This window comes from Phoxinus phoxinus (assembly GCF_949152265.1).
Source record: "Phoxinus phoxinus genome assembly, chromosome: 5".
NCBI classification, from domain to species: Eukaryota; Metazoa; Chordata; class Actinopteri; order Cypriniformes; family Leuciscidae; genus Phoxinus; species Phoxinus phoxinus.
Window position 1 is genome coordinate 38,115,718 of NC_136880.1, and position 12,125 is coordinate 38,127,842.

General features: G+C 35.8%; 1 protein-coding gene across 1 annotated transcript; it reads right to left on the bottom strand.

The window, feature by feature from the left end:
• Positions 1 to 4,516: 4,516 nt before the first annotated feature.
• On the bottom strand, positions 4,517 to 10,978 carry snorc (secondary ossification center associated regulator of chondrocyte maturation). The gene is made up of 4 exons (XM_079613160.1): positions 10,716 to 10,978; positions 10,469 to 10,585; positions 5,668 to 5,835; positions 4,517 to 5,470 (listed from the first exon to the last, which is right to left on the bottom strand). The coding sequence occupies exons 2-4, from the start codon at positions 10,554 to 10,556 to the stop codon at positions 5,361 to 5,363; spliced, it is 366 nt and encodes a 121-aa protein (XP_079469286.1). The 5' UTR covers positions 10,557 to 10,585; positions 10,716 to 10,978; the 3' UTR covers positions 4,517 to 5,360.
• Positions 10,979 to 12,125: the final 1,147 nt, after the last annotated feature.

Here is a 12,125-nt window from a genome sequence, read left to right on the forward strand (position 1 = left end):
GAAATTGTAGCCTAAATGTTTACTCGTATGACGGACCTCAGCCATATAATTATGTGCCTGATATGAAGCCAAGAGAGTAGACAGGTCAGGATTAGACAAAACAACGGTCAGAGGAGACACATTGAGCTGTGGTGTGAGGAGAACAGGGCAGGGGTCTCGATTAGAGAACAGTGTTAGCTTATAGATGTATTCACGTTAGCCGACAATATGTATAACACTATGCTCAGATCACAATATTGTAATTATGTGTCAGGCAATAGCAAAGCTAGTATTTAGACCCTTACCTGCATGTGTGTGTCAGCCATTAGGAGACAGTTTCCAGAGAAAGAGGGACATTATAAAGGTTTTGAATGGCCCCACTTGGTGATAATGATTAAAAAAATAATCACAATCACAACTTTCTTACTGTATAAAAACTTTATATGTAGAAGCAGCCAACACAAACATTAAAATTCAGAGTACAGATTGAAAATGAACATAATATATTATATAATAATAATAATAAGTGTCGGCTGCAGACTTGCAAGACATTACAAGTTTATGGAGGATACGTTAATGAATTAAATTCATAAACAAGGCACATTTTGTAAAACAAATGTACAATAAGTGATCTCTGACGGATCCGTGACCGTCATGTTTCCCACCGGTGGCCGACCCACATGCTGACGGCAGACCGGGCGACCCGATGAAGGAGCTGACAGTGTGCACATATCGCCGTAACGTTAACTCATCATATCGCCGGGATTATAATCATGCAGTCTATTGAACGCTAAAAGCAGACGCAGAAGCGAAGGCCGTCTCTTACCCTGCACAAAACGCACACAAACACGGAAGATAGGACCGTCCTTTTTCTTGTTCGGAAACCTGTGGACTCGATGTCCTGACAGGCCATAATTCACAGTCATTTATCACGATAATTATTAATTGAAATACAATAACCACCGAAAACACACTGAATCACGACCGCTTCAACATAATACCAGCCTATTCTGCACTGAGCGAACGCAGAGCCGGCAAACGACTCCCCCATGTGACGTAATATGACGCGATGGTGAAAAAAAAGCGTTTTTTCAACACGGTCAAGGAAACTGTCACGTTTTCTACTAAATTTGTGCCCTTATGTCTGGCAAAACAATTTTTAATCATGCATTTACTCTTCATATGGTATTTTCATACAAGGTTATATATTAATTCTGAAAAAACAAAACCCTGCAATATGCCCTTTAAGGCCCGTTCAGCCTAAGAACAATATATATATATAAAGATAATCAATGTATTGGACAATAACATTCTGTGATGTGTTTCTCTCAAAAGCATCATAGACCAATCAACTTAGCCCTGTTTATTATTTGGAGCGCTCTGCAGTTTGTCCTCTGTCACTTTAAATGCTTGAGCTCTTATTCTGATTGGCTGTCAATGTTTTTATCTTTCATCCGCTGGAACGAATCGTTCTGAGAGTGAGTCCAATGATATTCATCTGTGTTATCATTATAGGCTTATTCGTGTGGAATCTGCTATTCTTTTATATTTAGAAAGATTTTTAGAACCATATCTTTATTGTTATAGTTCGTCCTTGGTGTGACTGGGAACGGGTCTTTAGATATGGCCCTAAACAAAAATGAAAATAAATTCTGACCATTTAGATCATAAAACAATGTTGCATAAATGTCATTAATAATAACAACAGAAATAAAATCTCATATAATCAATGATCATATACATATCAAACTGTAGATAAAGATATAAGTTTCATATAGGATGCAGTTGTATATTTAGTAGCTCTTGAATTTAGAATTTGTTACATCAGTGGTGCACAAGAAATGCATTTTGCATTTAACATGTATGTTAGATTATTTTGTAATATAAATATACACCCTCACAAAAAGGCATATAATCACCATTTGGATTATTAACTTTAAAAGCCATTATAATAATAATAATAATAATAATTTTGAGGGCCCTACTAGTCAACCCTTATTTATTGAAGAGACTAGTGGTTTGAATTTAAAAACAAAAACCAAAAAATAAAAAATTAAGATTACATGACTATAAATAGAAACTGGGGGCCCTGTAGTGATCAGCTCACATGCACTTGTATGTGACAAGGGCCCCGTTGTTCAGCTTCTTTTGTCAGTCCCTCACGACCTGATGCTCTTTTGTAGTCCCTGACAGTCTGATGCCTCGTTCCCATTCCATAATTTAGTCCATAAAGCATTTTAAATCTTTGAAAAAGAGAATAGGGCTTGTTCAAGAAAAAAAGAGAGTGAAGTGTGTGTGCATTCTGTTTTTATCCTTATCTCCCTCTGCTTCTCAGTCTGCCTAAGGACGTCTATCTGAAACACAGGACTGACCAGCACACAAAGCACTAAGATAAAGAGAAAAGCGCAAGAGCAAGTGCAGCATGACATGCCTGACAGTTGCTGCAGGCCAGGCAGTGTGAGTGATCAGAGAGTAATCCTGGAAAACAGGGGCCAGAGTCTTCTGCAGAACACTTTCTTAGCACAGGTTGAAAGATATTCAGATTTATTTACAAATCCAAAATACAAACAAACAAGCAGCAATAATTTAACTCTCCGCAATTTAATTTATATTATGTAAGACATTTTTAATAAATGTATCAGTTTCAAAGAAAAAACAGTTGAACATTTAGAATCTTGCACATGCAGTACACAAGAAGTTAAAAAGAACATTTTTTTTAAATAAACATAATCACTCATTTCACATTTGACATGCATAGGCTTATTTTGACGTCTTTTCGCTCTTTAGTAATGACCTGTAAACACCGTTTTGATTATTGACTATTACTGTAAAAAGAACAAACATGGGGAAAATAGGAAAATGTACTTGGCCAGTACGGGGATCGAACCCGCGACCTTGGCGTTATTAGCACCACGCTCTAACCAACTGAGCTAACCGGCCATGTCGTCATAGTAATATTGTCCAAGCTATCACGCTTATTACGGTGACCGGGAGGGGACATTCGGTTCACCTAGTGGCCACGACATATAAACTCGTGGGAACGTGTTTATATGTCGCGTCTACGAGATATTTTTTTCGAGGTAACGACGACATCCTTATTTCGTGGCCACGAGATCCTATCTGTATAGAACAAAATATATTATTGTGGCCTCGACTTCATATGTTAAGGGAACGAAATTTATTTATTTTGGTTATAAGTTAAATTGCGTAAACAACCTGCGCACTGTCATGTCATGTCCTATATAAGAAATATTGTCTGGTTAATTTCTACATGTTGTTACTGACCTCGTGGCGCAACGGTAGCGCGTCTGACTCCAGATCAGAAGGTTGCGTGTTCAAATCACGTCGGGGTCAATGTTTTTGAGTCTACGAAACGGAAAGGAATGGAACAAAACAAGTTGCCTCATGCCAAGGAAACATATTCTACAATATAAATAATTATAAAGTCCAAGATGGACGCTGCATGTTTTTTTCACCACAAAGAGGTGCTGTAAGTACATACTAGCGAGGGTGTTGACGACTCTGAAATGAACGCTGAAGGAGCGGCAGCTTGTTATTAAATCTAGTTGCCACATTTTTATTTTTAAAAAGAAAAGTCAAAGAAAGAGTCCACATATTTCAATACTGGAATTGACTGGAACGTGTCGTCAAAGTAAAGAGGAAAAAGTAGGGCTCGTCCGGGATTTGAACCCGGGACCTCTCGCACCCTAAGCGAGAATCATACCCCTAGACCAACGAGCCGATATGCAAGCTGATTCAAATTACCGACTAACTCATTAACACTTTTGAAAAGTTACTACAGAGGATTTTGATAGATGTTATTTGGTGGTCCGCCAAGGCTAAGGTAAACAAAAGTATGCTCTTTCTTAACATCAAATGTTTCTTTATTTCAAAATAATCGTCAGTCATGGTGACAACGAAACATTACACAAACTAAATTTAAATGTTGTGGTATCTGTTAGCTTTGGAACCATTTCAATGTAGCCTAATAGTCTTATATCGGTAACACTTTACAACAGATTAGATAGGCTAACATGACTTGAGCAATCGGCTACATGATTTGTTAACCTAGGTATATAATCTTCCTTGTTAATGTTAGCTAATAAAAAATAAATAAAAAAACTATTCACTGTTAGTTCAAGTCAGCTCAGGTCAATTCAATTCAATTAACAGATTCAACTTTTGATTCTGATAATGCAAATGTTGAAATTAACATGAACTAAGATTAATATGCTTTAGAAACATTTGTCATTGTTAGTTCATGTTAACTAATGGAACCGTATTATTAAGTGTTTAGATAATATCTAAAAGATGCAATATAAAATATTAATATTTTAAAGTCTAAACAATAATAATGTTATTTGTTGAAAGACTCTACTGTGTTAAGGTACTACATTTTAACATGTGCTTTTCATTTTTAGGGCTGTTTCTCTTCCTCCTCAACTGACAATAAAGAGAAAAGGCAACAACATGCTAAATAACCAATTATTTTGCATAATAAGCACTCAATAAGAGTGAAAAAAAAACACTCTTGGAGGAGGATTAAACATGGCCTTTTAATCTGTTCAGTGACTAATCACAAGGTTACACACAAATTCATCAGTTTATGTATAAAAGTTCAGTTAAAACACTCACTCTCAAAGACTGCTTTGATTTCTCACGCACACACGCACACACACACACACACACACAATAATTTTACAGAAATCATTGTAATGTAATGGCAAAAAATTGGGAATTGGTATACATTAGATTAGAAGACAGTAGAACTAAAAAAAAGTTAGTTGATCTTCATAGTTGCACATGAATGGTAAACTATATCTATATCTTTAAATGTCAATATGTTTTACCTTTGAAAACAAACAAACAACCCTATTATCTTTCAGTCTAAACCTAATTACAAGAGGATATCTACATTGATAATATGGTCACAAAATAAATGCACCCATAATCTCTCTTGATTGCAAGTGCCCTTTTGTTCAGACTCAGTCTGGTTTGCTTTGTCTTGAGGTTTCATCTTAAAAATAAAGGTTCCTCAAGGAAGGTTTTCACAGTGATGCCATAGAAGAACCATTTTTTCTTAGTGTGAAGAACATTTTAATAATCTAAATAACATTTGTCAACTAACCTTTTGTGCAATGAAAAGGTTCCATGGATGGTTCTTCATGGGCCCATCGATGCCAATAATGAACCTTTATTTTTAAGATTATGGGAAATAAATCCCAAAACATGTCTCAGAGTAACAGTAAAGAACAGCTGCAAACAACCATTTCATGAGGGACCTGCCATTAATGAGTACAGATGGAGAGGGAAAAATAAGGAGAGCAAAGAGAAGAGATGAGACTGAGGAAGGGAGAAAATGAAAACACAAATGTCCCTTCCTAAGAGGCAGTGAACTTCCGGAGCGTGATCACAATGAGAGCGAGAAGAACAGAGGCTCCGAGGAACACTGCGATGACGATAGCTGTGATGGCACCTGGCCCCAGCACAACTGAGAACAGAAATAATACAACTGTCACTCACACACTATAACATAATGACACCAAGTTCTCTTTAACAAAGACTTATACCATATTCAATGGCTGGAGAAGGATTACCAAGCTAGTATCTGAGCTAGTAAACATAAAATATGCTCTATTTCAGTAATAAGTAGGCTACAGTATGTGAACATGGGTGGAGTAACTTTACCTTCCTCCTCATCCGGGGTTTGTGATTGTGTGTCCCCATAGTCAAAGGAGAAGGTGTTTCCCGTCGGGTCCTGGTAAGGGACTTTTGTTGTCACATCGATGGCTCCGGCACCGGATAGTGTGTCCTGGTTATCATTCTGCAGTGTAGGGGAGGAATCAGCCACTGTTTCTGATAGAAGGAAAGAAACGAAGGTGAATCCACAATATATACAGTTTGAGAATGTTTTTTATGCTATTTTCACGAAATCGTCCCAAAACGGAAAGGCACAGAACATGAAAAGAACATACTATGATATATTTCAATAACCAATATACATGTAAGAATACTAAATAATTAAATAAAAGGCAACTAGGATGATATAAATAACAATGATATCTAGTAAGAATGGCAAATATAAATATAATAAAAAATAACCTAAGATTATATATTTACATGAGTAAATATTATCTACAAGCATGAATAGATAGATATTATATGGATGGATGGATGGATAGATAGAGAAGTATGATGGAGATAGATAGATAGATAGATAGATAGATAGATAGATAGATAGATAGATAGATAGATAGATAGATAGATAGATAGATAGATAGATAGATAGATAGATGGAGATAGATAGATAGATAGATAGATAGATATATAGATAGATAGATAGATAGATAGATGGAGATAGATAGATAAATAGATAGATAGATAGATAGATAGATAGATAGATAGATAGATAGATAGATAGATAGATAGATAGATAGATAGATAGATAGATAGATAGATAGATAGATAGATGTGAGTCACATATGTATGACTCAATATGCATCTTTATAGAGGATTAGCACTCGCTTCTCACTATGGTATCTTGTCCTGCGCGTTCTTCTCCACTCTTCTTCTCCTCATATCTCTCACTCACATTCCACATCTCCCACAGGCATGGAACAGCCATGCGACTTTTCTCACTTACACCATACTCACGGAGCACAAAGCCCATTTCCTATGTTACCGCTTGCCCAGCGTTCCCAAAGGGCAGCTTATGGACAACGTTTCTGACCCCAAAATGAAGGGACAAAGACAGACAGAGAGAACATGGATAAATAGTGGGATATCTGCCTGACCCTGCTTCAACAACCCAATGGCATGGGTTGAACCTAACCCAACAAGCAGACACACGTATTCTGCTCATTTGTGCATTGAAAGCATAATTAGAAAATAGAGATATTTACATGCAGTGGAAACTTATACCATCTTTCCATGCCATTAAACATGCTAAAATGCTCATATTCCACCCCAAATAAAAGGGTCATATTTGGAATCAGCGAATTGGGTTTATGGCCAACGTACGACTATTTTTGATCATAAAAATAAATTGCTACAAGTAAGACTACTAAATAAATAAAAGAACCTGATGATATATTTAATTAACAAATCAAAATAAGTAACTAAATAAAAATAACCTCGGGTGATATGTTTAAATAAATAGCTACAAGTAAGAAAAAAAAACTTTAAATAACTAATAACTACTAAGTAAGAATACTATAAGTAATAAACAGATCAATTCCAATAGTGTCCATCGGTGCTCTGGCCCTAATAATACCAATATATTTAAATAACTAAACAATGGCACAGGCCAAAACTAACTCAACAAGACACACATTGATTGCTCATTTTTCCATCGAAAACTCTATTAGGTTTCCAAAATAGACGTATTTACATGTAGTGGCCACTTATACCACCTTTCCATGCCATTAAACATGCTAAAATGCTCATATTCCACCCAAAATCTTAAAATAAAAGGTTAATATTTGGAGTCAGCGAGCTGGGGATGGCCAGCGTATGAGTATTTTTAATAATAGTGTGTTTGCTCAGCGAGACACACACTCTCTGGACTTGAAGCCGGCTGTAGGTACGGCACACTGGGGCACTAGGCCAGCGATACATCAATGAGCCCTTCACTCGAGGGTACAAACAGGCACTTGTGTGGTCAGAGAGGCCGAGGAACCAACGGCCGAAACACAGCCAGTACTGCAAGTTAAACAAGCTTGTTTATGAAGTCTGTGGAAAAGCACGCGCCACGGCGTCACCATGCAGTGCACAACCTGTTGATTTGAAAAAGTACACTTTTTTTTGTGTGTTTGTCACTTCATGGCCTGCTTAAATATTTATTAAGAACTGCTTAAACATTTGGCAATAGGACAAGGCCAAGGACGTTGTCTCATTTCTTGTATTTTAACACACAACAGTGAGATGACAACACACAGACAGATGCGTGCGAATGACACAATGGTCCGCTACAGTGTGTGTGCTACAGTGTCTATGCCCTCATCTCACTTTACTCCCGCTACAGTAAAACATACAGACGCAGTAGTATTGTTCATTCTATAGGTTTTAAACCCAGCAAACAGTGAACCCAGCTAAACTTAGAAATGTGTTCTAAGAACGTTTTGCTAACGTTCCCATTCAGTTCACGGAACATTCAAAACTTAACATTTTTAAATCTTTTTTTTTTCGGCCAAGATTTTCTTTTAAAAACTTGCCGACCGCAGCCATTTTTATAATTTTTACAAAAAATGTCATGGTCCCCAGAATAGCTTTTTATCTGAACAATATATAAAAAAGAAAGTACAGACCCTTTGCTTTAAAAAAAATTCTATAGCGTCATTCACTCTTTCTTTCTTATTAAAAACAAGCAACATTTTGTACAAAAAGCTGATAAAATCGTTTTTTTCTTCTTCAACAATTACAACTCCTGTGTTTTGATCAGGAGATTCAGTAATCTTTCAGAAGATGCGCTCTAGCGCCCCCTACTGTATAACAGTGAAAACACAGAAAGCAGGAAAATTCCGCCAATGGCCGGGAAAGAGTTAAATTGTTTAAAAAATAGTTTTTCTTGTTTATATGATTGTCACGGAAAATTTCCATTTTATCATTCTACAAACATTATAGGAATGTTATGTTTGAATGTTCTCTGAACGTTCTGAAACTGGTAAGATTTAAAAAACGTTAGACGAACGTTCAACTAAAACGTTTCAGAAAAAAACACTTCAACGATGTATAAATGATTTTGTGCTAATTTTTTGAGAACATTAGATAACTTAGATCAACAATGTTTAACATTAGATGAACAAACCTGTAATTATGGTTACTGGAAGATATTTAATCATAACTTGCCAGAACATTAGGCTATAAAGTTCTGAGAATGTTCACTGTTAGGGTATTTAGTAATATTATTGCTTTTGACCTCAGAGGTGAACCAAACTTGAAGTGAATTGAATTGAATTGAGCTGGACGATGACACTATTGTTTTCTGTAGAGCTGCTTTACATCTGAATCCAATTTTTTCACAATGGATAAATCTATCAGCATTGGCACTGTTATTGAATCAACATCAACTGAATTGAATCAATGTTGGATGACTTGATCTGAATAATGACAGTATTGTCTTCTCAGCTTATAATTGACTTTACACAGTTATTGAACTGAACTGAATAATGATCTTTGCAGAACTGCTTTCTGCTTTACAGATCTCAAATTTGAAGTTTGCATTATTAATTCTGTTATTTTCCTGTTTATTACTGTGAAGCTGCTTTGAAACAATCTGTAGGCCTACTTTATAGAGCGTTATATGAAGGTCACATGACTTGATGAGGACTAGTCAACAAGGTTCAGTGAGACAGAATGTGTCGTCTTCATGAATATTTCCCCCCCAAAAAATGTCAATTAAAGCAAAAAAAGGCAAATAACTCAATACCATACAGCTATAGTTATGATTGAGATGAAGCATCATGCATTCAAAATCGTCCCCTCATACACCTAATTTCAGAGTCCAATATTGACAGCACAGCAGAGCTATTAATATATTCAATTAATAAAAAAATAATGATAAAAACAATATAAATTTATTCCACCACAAACTCCATTATGTACTGGAAATGTATCCAAAAAGACAGTGACATCATGATCATCCAGACTTTTGGAATAATTTTTGCTCCCATGACATCAATGCAAATAAGTTCACATTAGAAAATGTGAAGAAGAAAAAATGTATTCTGGCTGGAAATTCTGAGTGTCTCTTAAACATATTTTCTCACACTTCATGAGCAGGTTTGTGATTTTAATATGTCATTTGGAAGGTCCTATTTTAGAGATGATGGTCGAAAAAGGCAACCTTTTTAGTAGTTAAATTCGAATTAATTTATTTTGTACAAATGAACGTTGTGCTCAGATGTATAAATGCCTTGTTTTCCTCAAGAGTCCAACAAACGAACTCTTTGTCTTTGTACGCACTGAACCCGAGACTACATTCAGGTTCAACACCTGGATGTGAAAAAGAGATGGTGTGAGTCAGTGAAGACAGTGTGACGTTTCAGTCTGCAAGAGTCTCGCACACTTACGCCACTGTGAAGATCCTGAGATTGCTTCAGTGAAACATTTCAGTTATTTTGGTTCGCTTTACAATAACACTCATTTTTTACAATAATGAACTAACCCTTTTTTGTTTTTCATTTTATTGCCCATGGAAATAATCCTAGCAAGTTAAACAAACGTTCATTAAAATAAAGTTTCTGCTATTCAGCCTCACTTTCATGTTACTGGATGGGTCAACATGGTGAAAATGACTAAAGTAATTCTGAACCTTCATCAAGACGGGCTCAGAAGATCTACACTTCAAGTGTACACAATTCAACACTCAAATCACCCAACCAATCAGAATTACCCGCTCATTAAAAACCCAATTAACCTTTCCTAATAACGCTAGTCAACACATTTATGAGGAGTCCATCATGATTAGATGGGAAGATGGTGGTGTTACCTGTCTGCACAAAAGCCATGCAGAATGCCAGAGCGGCGATGAAGGCGAGCCGAGAGAAACCGCTGGAACTGCTGCTGCCGAGGCCCATGCTTCCTGATGTTCTCCGCTCCTAGACTGCTGCGTTGATGAAAGAACACAGAGAGCAAGTGAGAGGCCGAGTGAGAGATGTAGGGGTAAGCTGGGTTTAGGTGGGAGGACTCTGAGTGGACAGTGCAGACTTTTGTCAACTCTTCTGGTAACTGCCCACCTTCTTCAAAGCCAGTCTTTCCACTCCTGCAGCACGAGGATGACGGCCCTCATACTTTTCTGTGGGATTTAGGATCATAGAGATGGATCTCGCAGTAGGTAGTCAGATGTGATTCCATTGTATTACATCAAACTGTGTGAGGCATCATGAAATCTGAAGTTTGATTATGTTTCCAAATTAGGGACAATTTACGTAATGGTGAAATACTGACAAAAAAGGGAACACTTTAGTTTATGGTCCAGTTCTCACTGAACTAATTTATAATCATGCATTTTACATGGATATTGGCTGTTTATTAGTACTTTTAAAGCACATATTAATTCCTTATTATGCATGACCATATCACTGTAAAAAATGATGATCAATAAGTTATGACATGTTTTTACATTGCTTTAACTCATTAAAATAAAAATAAAAAATAAATAAATAAACTATTTTTTTTAAGTCAGTTTAATGTAATTTAAGTTGAAATGACTTAAACATCCAAGTTGATTGTACTTTTTTTACATTGCACTTTAGGGTCCAATTCTCATTATAAACTAATTATTAACTATGACTTTTGGCTCAATACACTCCAAATGACTGATTATTAATAGTTAGTAAGGTAGTTGTTAAGTTTAGGTATTGGGTAGGATTGTAAAAAAGTAGAAGAAAAAAAAAGGTTGCTGCCTTAATTTAAGTAGGCTACAATCAACTACCTTTTAAACTTAAATCACATTAAACTTAAAATAAGTTACATCTTGTTTAACATAAAAAAAGTTGTTAAAGCAATGTAAAACAAAACAAAAAAACTTACTGATCATATATATTTTTTCCATGTAACTACAGGGGTTAAGTTTAGGTTCATGTGTATACCTAATTATTGTAATTAATGTGATAAGTACATATGAGGACTAGGACTGAAAAATAAAGTGCTACCTTTTTCTTAAAGTCTTTAATTTTTGTATGATTTACATCATACAAGTCGCAACCTCATATAGTTACATTTTCTCGTGAGATCAGGTTGGCTATAACATGAAATACCTCTTCACTTTGCTTCATCTAGTGAATTTGCTTAATAAAATGTTTTCATTACAAATGGTGTCTTTAATATTATTCTGTATAGTTGTTTCCATTTATAAATTTAAATTGTGCTATTTATAGTCAAGCCTAAAGGGCTTGCACAGGCCTCATAATATTTTGCTTTTTTAAAATCAGAGAATTTTTCCTGCAAGGCTTTTTTTCACCCTGCCATCAAACTCTTCTACTGATGTTATGTTATGGAGACATGAACTGAGTATATAGTACATATCAATATTATTCTTAGATGCTGAGTTCCCTTCCATAAACACCAGACAGGAACAAACTGCTACAACACTGAACAGTTTCTGAAGGGTTTCTCTGCACACAACACCAGGGATTAACCACTCA

What these genes read in the sequence shown, in the direction of transcription:
- snorc (XM_079613160.1), bottom strand. Translation starts at nt 10,556, where the DNA reads ATGGGCCTCGGCAGCAGCAGTTCCAGCGGTTTCTCTCGGCTCGCCTTC. An exon ending in CATGGCTTTTGTGCAGACAG is followed by an intron (nt 5,836 to 10,468) that starts GTAACACCACCA and finishes TCCTTCTATCAG; the next exon opens with AAACAGTGGCTGATTCCTCC. An exon ending in AACCCCGGATGAGGAGGAAG is followed by an intron (nt 5,471 to 5,667) that starts GTAAAGTTACTC and finishes TTCTGTTCTCAG; the next exon opens with TTGTGCTGGGGCCAGGTGCC.